The 15673-nt window shown below is 49.5% G+C and overlaps 1 protein-coding gene across 1 annotated transcript; it reads left to right on the top strand.

The window, feature by feature from the left end:
• Positions 1 to 11108: 11108 nt before the first annotated feature.
• On the top strand, positions 11109 to 15431 carry dek (DEK proto-oncogene). The gene is made up of 12 exons (XM_028425075.1): positions 11109 to 11258; positions 11967 to 12109; positions 12185 to 12283; positions 12405 to 12514; positions 12581 to 12675; positions 12761 to 12890; positions 12988 to 13338; positions 13424 to 13588; positions 13670 to 13748; positions 13847 to 13989; positions 14588 to 14656; positions 15151 to 15431. The coding sequence occupies exons 2-12, from the start codon at positions 11989 to 11991 to the stop codon at positions 15160 to 15162; spliced, it is 1374 nt and encodes a 457-aa protein (XP_028280876.1). The 5' UTR covers positions 11109 to 11258; positions 11967 to 11988; the 3' UTR covers positions 15163 to 15431.
• The last annotated feature ends 242 nt before the right edge of the window (positions 15432 to 15673 follow it).

Raw genomic sequence — 15673 nt, 5'->3', positions numbered from 1 at the left:
CGTGAAATCATTCTGCAGTCAGACTTCTGTCCTCGACAAGCAGCGGCCGCGAGCTCCTCAGAACACTCACAGCCGGTCAGTCTCTGTAGCTTCACGCAGCAGGTTCAGCTGCAGCAGAGCAGAGACCCACAGCACTCTGCATCCAATCATGTGCTAAGCTGCTGCAGGTCCCGTCAATGCTCACAGAGCGGGATGTAAATAATATATTTCAGTAAAAAGAGAAACACGGGAATCAGTACTGTTAGCATCGCTTAGCTTAGCGTAGTCGGTAGGGTCGGTCTATCCAACCAGCATATCATGAGCAACGGTGGCAAAGCGACACACGCCCTGACGGTGGGAGTGTGTGTGTCTGTGTGCAGAGAGCGGCGGTAAATACGCACAACCATGCAGAGACAGAAATGACGTGCTGCCGTGCAAATAAGGTAAATAACATGAGCTGTTTAATAAAAGAACGAGGTGCAGACCTGTTCTATAGGAACGCTCGTCTTACACGGCTTCTGTGATGATCTGGCTCTATATAGAAAAAAACATGGTAACTGTTGGATAAGTTGGATAATATGTGTTTTGTGCTCATCTGAGTGTTAAAAGTAGAAAAAGAACCTCAATGTGAACCAAACACTGGAACCGAGCGTGGATTGAGTGAACCGTTAGCCACTGATGCTAATAAACGTTTAAAACCTAAAAAGATTATTGAAAAATAAAACACTTGCATTAAAAACATCTTATCTCCAGGTTTCTTTCTTCATGCCAGTTTGTTTTTAGGCTGCGACTCTCTTCAGTCACTGGTTTAGCTCTGAGGGGCGGGGCTTCAGGGAGCCTGGCTCGCCTATAATCTGCAGAGGGTTAACACACCTGCCCTGTGGCGTCTCTGCTGAAACCCACAGAATGTAAAATACATTATAAGATAAGAGTTTTTAATGCAAGTGTCTTGTTTTCAGATGACGTCAGTGCTGATGCTTGTTCCAATGCCGTGTTTGTTTGTGGTATCGATTTCCTCTGATCCATAAGTCTGCTCCTGGAGTGTCTGGAGTGTAATGTTGGAGTCGAGTCCCAAGTGACGGCCCGTCCCTGCTTCTAGTTAAAATGACCTTAAAGGATGAACGTACCAAACCTGTTGTACGTTCATGTGCAGTTTGTGCTTTTTGATTTTAACTGCACATATTGAAATGTCAGAGCCTGAATGAAGCTTTAGTGTATCAGCCTGTTCAGACGGCTCAGTGTTGATGATGCTGGATGATGCTGGATGATGCTGGATGATGCTGGATGATGCTGGGAAGGCTCACAAAGCCTGTTCCATGAAGTTAAACGGCTTCCTGCTGAGTTATGAAATCAGTGTTGGACACAAATAATTTAGGCTTTGGAACAATAAGCATTGATGTGTTTCTTCAGAGCAGGTTAGCTTCATGCTACAGGCCGCCGGCTGCAGCAGCTGCTCTGGTTTGAAGAAGAATTTTAGTTTTACTGACGTGTAAAAGCAGCAGCTGTGTCACACTGATTCTAAACCCCGGGGCCACGCATTCTGATTCACTGGTTACTCTGCATCAGGAGGTTTAAGGTTAATTTGATCTTTCTGTGGTTCTGTAGTTATTAAAATCTTTTTTGTTGTGTTTTGTTTTTAGGCTGATCTACAAGCAAGCAGATCAACAACCAGTAAGACAGAGGCGTTCATATTACCTAGCTCTTGGTTTTCCTGGCTGCCACGCCGACTCTTTTCTTTTCTACAACCTTTCTCTCATTTTCTCATTTATGCTGTTGATCTTACATGTGAATAAAATCATCCTAAAATGTGTCAATTCTTTGACTGTTCACTCATCGTAGCCATTTAAATATTAGAAGTTTAATCCTTTGCGTCATTCGAGTGGAAGATTATTTTGGTGACCTGCAGAAGAGGACGCCATCCTGAGGAGCCTGCCGCCATCCATCAGCCCCGTGTGGTCACCACCGCTTAGGTACGTTATTGCGTCGACTAGGTCAAGTGTAGGTGTCCATTTATCTGCCTGAAGATCTTCAACCAGTAAGTGTGGGGGGGTGGTGTGGGGGTTGTGGCCGCCGCGCCACTAAGCTTTCGGCCCGAGTGCCACTCTTAAGCTTTCGGCCCGTGTGCCACACTTAGGCTTCTGGCCGCCGAGCCATTGGCCTCTATCCCTTTTCTGTCATCTCCCATTATGACAGGTCACTAGTCCGTCCGACTTATTATTTATTACTTATTTTAGTTCAGTCCATCTTACTGTAATTTATTTCCACCAAAAGGTGAGAGTCACATGACTCTCACCTTTTGGTGGTGGGGGGGGTCAATATGGCTCACCCGTGTTCACATGCGTTCGTCATGCGCGCCCACACGTGCACTCGTTACTTTAAGCCCTCCTCCTTAGAGCTGGGCCGTCAGTTCCTGAGGGGGGAGCTCTGAACACTGTTCATGAATGTGTCACTGTGATGTTGATGTGTTGCTGGGGCCCCTCACAAAGCAGGTTTGGTAGTTTTTAGGTTCAATAGATAACACTGCTACATGTAGCTGCAGTTTGCTGAACCTCCTTCATGAAGTGGGCCCCGTCCCCTGCCTGTCCTCTGTCCCCTGTCCTCTCTGTCCGTCCTGGCCTCTGCCTGTTTCTGACTTTTTTTTTTTTCCTCGCTGATCCTGCTCACATCCTCACACAAACCTTGTAGAGTTATCTGTGAGAGCGCCATGTTGTGTAGTTTAAATCTCTATGGAAACCAAACTACCCAAATTGGTTGTCATCGATAGCTGCACAAGAAGCGCACACACACACACACACACACACACACACACACACACTCTGTCTAACCTGATGACCTGTATTCCTCGTAGGGAACTCTCCGAAAGGTAAGACCAAGTTTTATTTGGCTTTTTTTTTTTTTTTCATGGCTGCCGTGTCGGCCCCTCCCTTGAAGTGATGTCACTGCCCTGTTTAGAGAATAGCTCTGGTATTTAGTCTTTGACGAATTTGAAGCGACGTTTCAATTTAAACATTTGAAGACGAATTTGACTGGATGAAGACGAATTTGACTGGATGAAGACGAATTTGACTGGATGAAGACGAATTTGACTGGATGAAGACGAATTTGACTGGATGAAGACGAATTTGACTGGATGAAGACCTGAAGAGAAGACGGCTTTCCAAAGGTTTGTGAATTCTGTGGACCTTGGAATGGATTCAGTGTGGAGTATCTGGTAACATGTGCGTCTTGTGTCTGAGAGGCCCTGATGTCTGAAGGACTGGCTCCAGGAGACCCAGAGGGGATGAGGAGCTGGTGAGTAAGCAGAGATTGGCCGAGTTCCTCCATGTCCCAGATTGGCACATAAACCTGATGTTTGTGTGTCCTTGTCCTCTTCTTTGTTTTTCAGTCTCGTTCAGCTCAGACACTGGACGCCTGCTCGGACACTGGACGCCTGCTCGGACACTGGACGCCTGCTCGGACACTGGACGCCTGCTCGGACACTGGACGCCTGCTCGGACACTGGACGCCTGCTCGGACACTGGACGCCTGCTCAGACACTGGACGCCTGCTCAGACCGCTGCAGGGACTAACAGTAAGTTTAATGCTGTTATGAATATGCAGTGAATGTCTTCCCTCAGGCCACCAGAGGGCAGCACACACTGTGGAATGACCTGCCTTAGCACTAAACGGCCTCCTGTTTCTAAATCCCTTAATGAACTTTGACTCTTGGTGTTAAATGTTTACTCCGGCTGTAGCTTTGGTCGGCCTGGTTGTACATTTTAAATAAAGTTGCACTGTGATCTTCAGTTTGTAGGAGGCAGTGTCACTGACTAGTACAGAGCAATAGTTCATTCATACAGAAGCTGTTCACTGTCTGCTTTCACTAAAGAGCTGCTTCGTTCTTTGTTACAGGCGAGCTGCTTCTCAGGACACCACATGGATGTGACTGTGGAGGAGTCGTCTACTAAAGGTTGCTGCTGGGTGTTAACTGTTTACTGTGAGGGGTTAAAATGTAAACTACTTGTACATGTATGTAATGTTGTCATCAAGAGTCTGTTCAATGTAAGAGCTGAAATGTTTTAATGTGTGTGTAACATGCAACACAATAAGAACACACCACACAGCAGCCTGATCCAACGTCAGTCTGGGTCGAACTCTGCAGGAGGAAATGCAGCAGGTAACTTTACTGTAGAAGGAGGTAGGCTCTAACACACAGTTAATGAGACCCAACAGGGAGGAGGAGGAGCCTCAGGCTGTGATCCTGGTCCTGTGGAGGTGAGTAGAGCGTCCAGCTTCAGATGACTATCCAGGTCCTTATGCACACATTATGACCCAACAATGCATTGATCACTGTAGTGTTCAAAGAGTTGATTTCAGACTGACCGTCATGGAAGAGGCGAGCGAGGACGCCGTGACGGAGTGACGGCTGCTGACGTCAGGCAGTGAGTGACAGACACTCTGAGGGCTGATGGCTGCATGCTGTTCATCTGTAACCGTCTCATCGCCCTGTGTGGCTTCGTCTGTGTTGACGTGCACGTTCTTACTTTTTTTAGCACATTTTCCGTCTCCACATCATCAGACCTCTGAAAGCACTGGTGTCTTAGACCTGACGTTCTGTCACATGTTTGTGGGGTCTCTGCTTCTTTGTGTGTGTTCTTTAAAAACATAAGCTTGTGTTTTTAGAGTTCTTGATCCTCTCTCCCATTGAATCATCAGGTGCAGGCTCAGAGTGCTGCTGTTGCAGATGACCTGTAAAATACATCTGAATTAAACTTGACAGATTTACAAGACTCATAAAACGTACTTTACTGTACAGTCAGAGCCATGGTGAGCGTTGTGCTGGAAGGATCCAGACACAGGATGAAGTGTCAGTTTAACGGATAAGGTTTAAACACACGAAAAGATCCACATGAAAACATCAGGTGAGGAAAGTACTCCCACTGAAGAGGAAACGGGGCGGAGGAGGAGCTTCAGACTGTGATCCTGGTCCTGTGGAGGTGAGTAGAGCGTCCAGCTTCAGATGACTATCCAGGTCCTTATGCACACATTATGACCCAACAATGCATTGATCACTGTAGTGTTCAAAGAGTTGATTTCAGACTGACCGTCATGGAAGAGGCGAGCGAGGACGCCGTGACGGAGTGACGGCTGCTGACGTCAGGCGGTGAGTGACAGACACTCTGAGGGCTGGATGGCTGCATGCTGTTCACCTGTAACCGTCTCATCGCCCTGTGTGGCTTCGTCTGTGTTGATGTGCACGTTTTTTAGATTATTTTGTCTCCAGTATCATCAGACCTCTGAAAGCTCTGGTTCCTCTGTCTGTCGATGTTTGTGGGGTTTCTGCTTCTTGGTGTGTTCTATAAAAACTCAAACACTCAACAAGTACCAAAAATACATTTGAAAACAAGCTTGTATTTTAACAACAGATGACATAAAGAGGAGCTTCTTGCTGTGGATGTCGGACAGTGACGGTCCTGCTCCTGCTCCAGCCTCGGATGGCAGCGAGGTTTGTATGCTGCACATTATGACCCAACAATCCACTGATGTAGTGTTTGAAAGAATTCATTGCAGACCGTCATGGAAGAGACGAGCGAGCACGCTGTGACTGAGCGACGGCTGCTCACGTCAGACGGTGAGTGACAGACACTCGGATGAACACACACAGTGGAACTGCTTGTTTTGCTTGTTGAAACTTTGAACAGGTTGCAGAGTGGTTGAAGGGTGATTTAATGTCACAAAGCCTCCACGGTCAGAGGTACAAACAGCTGTGGATGGGTTCACTGTCATGACATCAGGTGCTTCTGTGTTGGAACCAAAGAGAAGCAGCAAAAAGGTTCAACGGTGACTTTAACATACAAATAAGTGGTTATTGAAAATCAGAGGTGTGTCTGAATGATGCTGGAACATCAAGGTGACAGGATGTTCCAGCAGGTTGAAACCAAAGGCTGGTAATTCAAGGGACATTTATCCAAGGTGGTGAAGGTTCCAAGGTACAAAAAGGTGATGAAGGGTTCACTGAAGTGTGCGATGGTTACTGTACGATGCCAAAGAAGCATCATATATGGTTCAAATCAAACCTCATGAAGAGTCTGCTGGAAAACCCAACAAGTGGTCATAACAAAGGACGTGTGTCTGAAACCAGGGTGTTCAAAACAAAGGAGGGTCACTGGTGCAGGAGCTGCATCTACCGTCCATCATCTCACTGCTGCGAGTGATGGTCTGTGACACACAGGTGAATAAATGTGGTGAAACACTGCACAGGTGCTGATGGCTGAAAGAGGAACTTTAAAGCTCGTTCAAGGGAAACGACGAGGTTTAATGTAAATGTTCAGAGGTACAAACGGGTCGTGATGGGTTCACTGAGTGTAATGAAATCAGCTGTTTGCATTGAAATATGGTTCAAATGATGAATACGTGGGTTTATACCAACTGAAAGTGTCTGAAACATGGTTGACAGCAGAAATGATGGTTACTGGTGACCTGAGTGAAAATACTAAGAGGTGGTTACTGACGATGAAAGGCTGTCTGAAAACCTGGGTGTTGATGATGGCAGCGTTTCCAGTGTGGGTAAAAATCAATCAAAGTCATATTGGGTCATCTAAAGTGAAAACGTCCACGGTCCCTCACATGTGGACACAGAGGGACCCGGGAGCTGCAGGCCTTTATTTCAAAGGTCAAAGGACCTGGAGTGATGGACGCTCCTCTGTAGCTCGGCTTCATTCTGCTGACGGGTGTTTTCTGTTAAACGCTGAGCAGGATGCTTTGACGTGCTCCACGTTGGAAATGATTTATCTGCTCCGTTACGAGCTCGTTCTGCACGTTGAACAACCACTGTAACTTCTGAGGATCATCAGTGTGTGTTGAAAGCTCTGGTACATGCCACACCGTGGCGTCTACCATCCCAGGAAGGACTCGCTGAACGTCCCATTTCTCTCGCTACCATTCAAGGTGCATTGATCCGCCCCTCACCAGGCCTCCGAGTCCTTGTTCAGGCAGCAGCCTTTGTGGATGACATACGGGCGGGCTCAGCAGGTGGAGGAGGACGGAGGGTTCCTCTCTCTGGTGGCTGACATATATGTCACATATGTTCCAATATTGATGCAGATGACGATGCGTTGGATGGTTCAAGCTGTTAAAATAAGGATGACTGAGTGTAGGCTCGGAGGAGGAGGCCTTTCAGATGGCCCCAGCTCCACGGGCTCTTTCTGGATGTGATATGGAAGTTGTGCTGCGTTGGACCTGATGAAGACGGTCTTCCTCTCAAGCATGCTCTGACTCTGGAATCTGATTTGTTCAAGATGGAGCTGGAACATCTGTCTGCCTGGATGTGGATGTAGGGCTGGAGGAAGAGCTGCAGCTTGTGACGGTTTCATGTTTTGGGAAATATTAACAAAAAGGACGAGCGTCTTCAAACATTTGTTGCCAACGGGATCTCCAGGCGACACATTTTTCCAAAGATAATCCAGCTGGTGGTGCTGGTTTTCAAAGCCTGGAAACAATTTTGAAGCTCAAGAAGAAAGATTTTAGTGTGTGAGCTCACAAGAGGCCGTTCAGGTGTTACAAGATCCATGTGATGTGTGTGTGTGGCTTCACAGTGGAGGAGTGGAACGTCACCCTGCTGTGGTGCAGACATTTCCAAAGGGTCAAGGAACCTGTGTGCTGGATGTGGATGAAGACGGTCGGAGGGTTTGTAGAATCTGATTTGTTTAAGATGGAGCTGAACCCGAGACATTTAGTACATCTGTTCTGAAACACACTGACGAGCGTCTCCTGCCACGATCTCTGCCATCAGACCTTTCAAGCTCTTCTCAGTGGCAACTCACTGGCTGCAAAGATCATCTTCATGTATTCAGATGTCTAAAGAGCCAAACTTGGATTTCAATATACTCGAGCCGTGGTGCGTCCAGGAGATCAACGAGCCACGGTGCTAGACCTGGAAGGCCTGCTCTGGGTCAACATGGATGTTCTGGCCTGTGGACATTGGGTCCATTTTTTTTTGTCCCCTTTAGCTCTTCTCCCTTGTCTCTCTCCCTCAGGCTCAGTGCGTGGTGTGCGGTGATCGGCTCAGCGGTCCAATCCACAGGAGGCCCGGGGTTCTGAAAGCTGATGCCAGCAGAGCTTCCCCTCACGCTGCGGCGTTCTTACGTCTGATTGTTGACGCCTTTGTAAAGTTGTCTTAGTTCTGCAGCAGTCTCGAGCCTGTTGAGGACTCAAGGTGTTTTAAATAAACTCATGTTGTCTGCTCAGCATTTTCTCCTTTATGACAGAAATGATCTGGTGTGAAGCTGAGGAGCCTTTGAGCTGTGGTGCTGTTGGTTCTTATCCTTTCTGTGCTGCTCAGCTTATTTTGGTTTCATGACTCAGTCTTTGTTTCATCAGGTTGTGTCTTGTTGTAGGTTATTAGCATGTCGAGCTAATCACCTGTGAATGGTTTGAAGACGTGTCGTCTTCAGAGTAACACTGAAAACTAAGCTGAAAGTCTGAGTACTGGAATGAAGTGGGTGGATGTTGACCTTTGACCTCTGGGTTTTATTTTTATATGAGCATTATTCAAATGCACGATAAAAGAGGGAATCCTAAACTAAACGGCCTGGGTGCTTATGAGCTGCCTGCAGCTGGTTCACAGGGACCTGACCTGTTGGCTGAAGGGTTAACAGCTGTGTATCATCCATGAGGAGGCTGGTCCAGAAATCCTGGACAAAGTGAGGGAGCGGACCGTACCTCCTGTACTGACTCTAACCGTGTCTGTTGGCTCTAACCTTTTTACTCCTCCAGGTTCTTTGATGCTGATTATTCTGGGATCTTTGCTGGCTGTGTTTTCTGTCCTCAGGTCCACGATGACCTCTGGGACGGCTGCTCAGAGGCTCGGGCCTGACGACCTCCTTTCTCGTTATGATCGCGTGCTGTGGCTGAGGACCAGGGGTCTGACCCAGAGGTGAACACCTGGCTGACCAGAGTAAGAGGAATCGCCTGAAGTGTCCGCCGAACGCTGCCCCTGTTCATATAAGAACCCAAGAGGAAGAGGAGGGTCTGACCGTCTGAAGGAGCCTCAGGGATCCAGTGACGTGCAGGCTGAAGGCCTGTGTCACCGCCGGCAGATCATCGCTGCAGCCACGCCTAGGTGTAGATCAGATGTAGAGGTTTCCCCACATTTTACTTTAACTTTATGCTGATAGTGTTTGTTTATCATTCCTTTTATTTATTTATTTTTCCACTGCGAGCGGGACACTGATCGACCATCTACGGGGGTCGTGAGGGAATTTTCCCAGAAAAAGCTGACGTCAGGTTTTTTGCAGCTGACGGCACAGATTAGATGTCGTCTGTTTTACCTTTCATTTATTAGCCATGCTAACACTTTGACTTTTAATCATGTTTTGTGATGTATAACTTCGTGCTTTGTTTAGTCTTGACTGTTCATCATTGACCTTTGACCTCTACGCCACATGTGTTATGTTAGTGATCAGTACTGGTCTTGATGTGTGGGGAAACCTTCTGTAACAGCGCAGCCAGATTTAGAAGCCCGTGGGACAGACTGCCGCCTCTGGACGAACAGACTGTTGACGTGTGTCTCTGTCAGACTTGATGATTTCTACTAAACTGTGCAGACATGACGCTCTCTCTCCTGTGGTTATTGTTATTTAAACGGCACCGCGTGCTTACAGGTGGGCCCATGCCTGCTCCTAGATATCATGGTGATTCATCTTTAATCTGATGTAAAGTGTTGGTGTGACGGCCTCGGTGCTGCTGCTGACGGTAACTGTGGGGCAACATGGAGCGACCTCCAACCACTGCTGCAGCACATGAGCCGTGACCCGGCTTTGCACCACTGTGTTTGAGTCTTAATGATATTCAGACACGGATGATTCACGGTGCACGTGCTCTGTATTTCCTCATGTTTGTCATATTGATCCAATAACTGATGCTATACGCCTGTGACGTATGAGAGGACGTTTATCTGTGATATATTGAAGGACTGCCGCCCTGCTGCCCAGACCTCCACCATCATGAGGTGCTTCCACACACTCCTGCTCCCCTCTTCCTGGCTCCCTGGACTCATTCCAGTTTGCTTACAGGCCCAACAGGTCTACAGACGCTGCCATGGCCCTGGCCCTGCACACCGCCCTCTCCCACCTGGAGCAGAAGGACGCCGTTTGTGGACTACAGCTCAGCATGAGTGTCCATGAAGCTCATCCAGGAGCTGAGGATCCAGGGGCTGTGCTCATCTGTCTGTAACCGGATTCTGACCTTTCTGACGGCCCCCAGGCGGTGAAGAGGGGCCGCTGACTGGCTCCATCACCCCCCCCCCCCCCCCCCCCCGGTGCAGCAGCTGGACCCCAAGCCGCTCGGACGAGGGGTTGAAGACAGCAGAAGTAAGAGAGTCTTACATCCCCGCTCTGCAAACCATCTTCAACACGCTGCCTCAGGAGAGCTCAGCCACAGACCGTCACTGCTGCCGGAGCATCCACCTCAGACCACCAGACTCACAGACCCCTCAGCCGTCAGATCACTGAACCTGTGTGTGTGTGTGTCTGTGTCTGTGTCTGTGTGTGTGTGTGTCTGTGTGTGCGTCCGTTTGTGTGTGTGTGTCTGTGTGTGTTTGTGTGTGTTTGTGTGTGTCTGTGTGTGTGTGTGTTGTCACGCACAGTATTCTTGTTTTGGTTCCTTTGTTTTTATGAGTGCTTTGCCTGGAGGTGCCTGCCTGTTGTGAGCATGCTCAGATGAGCCTGCTGTCCACACGTGACAGATAAACCTCTGAGTTTTGATATTTACTTTCTTAGTGTGCCGAATATTAGAACAGGTAAAACATAACGTTATGTTTATTTTCCATGTGATGCGTGGGTCCGCTGTGGAGTTCTACAGTCAGAACTCCTGCGTCCTGCGGAGTGTTTTTATGAGTTCTGTTCGAACTCGGTCTGACCGCGGGCTACATGTGGGCGGGGCTCTGGTCCAGCCTGTTGCCATGGTGAATCGTGTTATCGGGGCTCCATTAAACGGGCTCCTGATAAACAGGAAGTCACCAGCAGAGCTGGGAGTGTTTTCTCCAGCAGACCCGGAGCCGAACCTGGAGCCGAACCCGCAGAAGTTCCGAACACGCATCCCCCCACCGCACACGCGGAGGGGGGGAGGAAATGTGACGTTAGCCCGCCATTAACGACGAGACGAAGCCCTTCGTCACCAGGCCTCCGGCCAATCAGCGCGCCGGCCGCCGTGGTTGTCCCCGCCCCCATGAGGAAACCGCCATCATGAAATCAAAAACAAGAGGCTGACAGATGAGACGCAGCTCGCAGCTTCATCACAAGGTAAACTTTTATCGGCGGGGTTCTGACGGTACCGACTGGACCTCCCGGGCCCCGCTGACGTGTGTTCACGGTCCGCGGCGTGTCCTCTCCGGCTCAGACCCGCTCCACGTCGCAGATTTTGTCCGCGCAGCGGAGCATCACTAACATTACTGTAGCTAGTTAGCAGGCGGCGGCTAGCTGCTCGGAGCAGGTGAACGGTAACGGCCGCCGCGCTGCTCACGCGCTGCTGGGGACAACTGCCGCCCGGCAGACAGACAGAGAGACAGAGACAGACAGAGAGACAGAGACAGACAGACAGACAGCGGGAGGCGGCTCTGGACGTTTGTTGAGCTCCGAGAAGCTAAAACAAAAAGAGCTACTGGCTTCGTAGGCAGCAGCGCGCCAAGCCGCAGATACAGCACATAGACTCAGAGAGCGGCTGTCCCGGTGTCCCTCTGTCCCTCTGCAGAGAGCGGCTGTCCCTCTGCAGAGAGCGGCTGTCCCTCTGTCTCCCTCTGCGCTCTGACCTGAGCACAGACCCTGGTGTTCCTGCGTGCGGTCAGGGTGGATGTCCTCATACTATGGAAAAGGAAAAGGCCCGGCTGCTGTAGTTAGATCAGGAGACTGAGTGAAGGGTTAATGACCCCGTGTGACTTCTGTCTGAGAAAAGTTCTGCTGGTCTCAGTGAACACAGACACGCTGCTGATCTCATGTTGTCCCGTCTGCCAGGATTCAGTGTTGCAGTGCAGATATGAGTGACGCGGCAGATGAGGCGATGGACTCCGCTGTGTCCGAGGAGGAGGTGGAGGAGCAGGCGGAGGCGGGCCAGGGAGACCCGACCAGTCCCAACAAGAGCTACAACAAAGTGTCCGGTAAACCCGATCCGCTCTGTGAGGGCATGTGTGGGTCGTGTGGGAGCTGGTTCTTATTCTGATCTGTGGTTTCAGCTGTGGGTGAAATCATTGAGGGGAAGCGAGCAAAGAAAAGCGTGGAGCGCCTCGACTTCCAGGCGCCGAAGCAAAAGGAGAAGCTGAAGTTTGGAGACGGTAAATCAGCAACGTGTGATGATGACGGACCCGATGTTTGGTTTGTTCTGCTCAGGTGTCGGTGCAGGCGCTGCAGACCTGGAGTGGGTTAAACCTCTGAGCCTGTTCTGTGTGTTTCCAGGCAGTGGAGATAAACTAGGAGACATCCCACGCACCAACTTCCAGATCACCAAGATGAAGCCGGCGGATCTGAAGCCTCTGCACGCCATCCTGTTCGACCGGCCGGGAAAGGTACAAAAATCCACGAATGAAACCGAAGGTTCAGTGTGACTGAAGGAGGCGCTTTGATTTTTCCAGCTGGCCACGATAAAGAAGAACCTGCGTCTGTTCAACGGGTTCACGTTTGACGTGGACAGCGAGCAGTTCAGGAAAAAACGGGACAAACTTCTCAAGTGAGTCTGTGTCCAGAGACGCTCAGCGTTTGTTTTGTTATTGATGCGTCGGCGCGGTTTCACTTTTGTCTTTCTTTAAACGCAGAAGTTCACATTTTACCAACTCCAAGCTGAAGGCCGTCTGCGGCGTTCTGGATCTGGAGAAGAAAGGGACACACTCAGACCTGGTGGACAGGATCCTCACCTTCCTCGCTGCACCGAAAAACAGCGGGAAGGTGAGCGGCGGCCATGACGGCTCAACTGCGACTGTTTCCAGTGTGAGTTTTAAAAATGAAGACGAGTGAACTCATTCCTGCCGTTTGTCCTCTGCAGCGTCTGCCTGTGAAGAAGAAGAGGAAGTCAAAGAAGAAGCTGTCGGGTGACGACTCCAAGGCGAAGACCAAGAAGAAGAGCAAACCCAAAGCCCGCAGCTCCTCATCCAGTCCCAAGAAGTCCAAGACAGGAAGCAAGTCCAAAGCCATCGTCATGGACTCCAGCAGTGACGAGGACGACGAGGAGGAAGACGAGAAGGCCGGAGCGTCGGCCGAGGCCGAGGGGTCGGACACCGAGGAGAAGCCTTCAGAGAAGGAGGAGGATCAGTCAGACAAGTCCGAGGAGTCCGCTGAGGAAGAGGAGGAAGAGGAGGAGGAAGATGAAGAGGAGGAGGAGGAGGAGGAGGAGGAGGTAAAAACAAACACAACCATATCAAACATTCTCTTGTTTTTGTCTGTTGCAAGTGAATCTGTGTGTGTGTGTGTGTGTGTGTCAGTCCTCCAGGTCAAAGTCCAGCAAAGGGAAGGCCGCGTCCAAGAAACCAGCTCCGGGGAAAAGACAGAGGACACCAACGAAGAAGACGGGTCCTCCGAAAAAGAGAGTGAAGAAGGAAACGTCGGACGAGTCTGAGTCGGATGCTGACAGTGAAGCAGATGAGAAGGTAAAAGGAGTTCAGTGTGCGTCACCTTCTCTGCGTCTGAGGTCTGAGGTTGTTGATCCGATTGATCTGATTGGTTTAAAGCCCAAGAAGAAGAAACCGGCTCCGACCAAAACAAAGAAGGCCGACAGCAGCAGCAACAGCAAGAACAACACCAACACAGGTGACTCACAACAACCGGCCTCAGCACAGGTCTCAGCACACCATGTCCTGTGTGTGTGTCCAGGTGTCCTGTTGACCTTTGTGCGCTTGTCCCTGCAGCAGAGGACAGTTCAGACGACAACGAGCCTCTCATCAAGATGATCAAGAAAGCCCCGACAGACGAGCAGCTGAAGGACACGGTCCAGGGTCTGCTGAAGGACGCCGACCTGGAGGAGATGACCATGAAACAGATCTGCCAGAGGGTAGGAGGCGGCCCGCCCTGCGGACACACACAGACACACACACAGACACACACACATACAACAGACAGACACAGACACAGACACACACACAGACACAGACACAGACAACACACAGACACACACACATACAACAGACAGACACAGACACACACAGAGACCACACACAGACACACACACAGACACAGACAACACACAGACACACACACAGACACACACACATACAACAGACAGACACACACAGAGACCACACACAGACACACACACATACAACAGACAGACACACACACACAGAGACCACACAGACACACACAACACACACAGACACACGCACATACAACAGACAGACACACACACACAGAGACCACACAGACACACACAACACACACAGACACACACACAGACACACACACATACAACAGACAGACACACACACACAGACACACCACACACACACAGACACACCACACACACACACAGACACACACAGAGACCACACACAGACACACACACACACAGAGACCACACACACGGACACAGACACACACACCCTCTGTTCAGACCATCCGGAGAACTGAAGGAAGGACTTGTTGTGTTTCAGGTGTTCGACACGTACCCAGACCACGACCTGACCGGCAAGAAGGACTACATCAAACAGATAGTCAAATCTGTGAGTGTCTGCAGACACACACACAGACACACACACACACACACACACACACACCCCTGTGTTTTCCTTGTTGTGTTCTCAGTTCTCATTCTGTCAGTATCAACAGTTCTTCTGCTTACATCTCAGACCAGCAGGTGGCGCCAGGTTGCTTTAATACAGTGAACCTTTGTCACTAGATCGTCTGAGACGCAGTCATTTTATGTTGCGTTGATAAAGCAAAGGATTATGGGATATCACTCAGTGTTTACAGATCAGTAATGATGCAGCAGCAGAGCCGTCAGAGCTGTGTGTGCAGAATAACACAGACATTGTGTTATTGATTCATCTCTGTGAGAGTAGAACCAAGAAGAGCAGCTGCACACAGGTCGTACATGACTGCATTAGGTGATCACAAAGAAAAAACTGTTCAGTGATGTAAACATGAAAAGAGAAGAGCCGTGTGTCTGCACCGTCACACCTCCGCCCTGCACTCAGCTGTGTGTGTGTGTTCACAGCTCATCACATGAAGGCCTGGACGGAAGCAGCTCCACCCGGCGTGTGGTGGCGGCGATGGGACGTGTTCTGATGAACTCAGCAGTGTTTCGTTGAAGCAGAGCGTTTCTTCATAACTAACATCCATCAGTCTGCTGTTGGAGGTGTCAGAGGAACAGACGCCACTGTTCTGTAGGTTTCTGATCGCACAGTGTTCTTCTGGGTGATTTGTTACTTTTTATTGTGGTTAATTCTGAAACTGCTGAGTTTAAGTTCTGATTAAAATGTACATTTTTCAACAAAATGGTTTGAAGTCTTTTTTCCTCCTAATGAAACTTTGGGTTGTTTTCCTCTGACTGAGCTTCAGTTCTTACAGTTGTCAGTGCAGCCGTGGGTGCTGGTGATGAAAGGGTTATCTGAGTGTGGACTGTGGGACACTTGTAAAACCTCCCAGTTCTCAGATGAAGCTGTACTCGGGTCTTTAAGAGCAAACGTCTTCATGAATGAATTCCTTCCATGTTAAGTCTGAACAGAGCGACTGCAGAG

The sequence above is a fragment of the Parambassis ranga genome, chromosome 16, assembly GCF_900634625.1.
Source record: "Parambassis ranga chromosome 16, fParRan2.1, whole genome shotgun sequence".
NCBI classification, from domain to species: domain Eukaryota; kingdom Metazoa; phylum Chordata; class Actinopteri; family Ambassidae; genus Parambassis; species Parambassis ranga.
The sequence above is the reverse complement of the archived record's forward strand: the minus strand, read 5'-3'. Positions and strand labels throughout refer to the sequence as shown.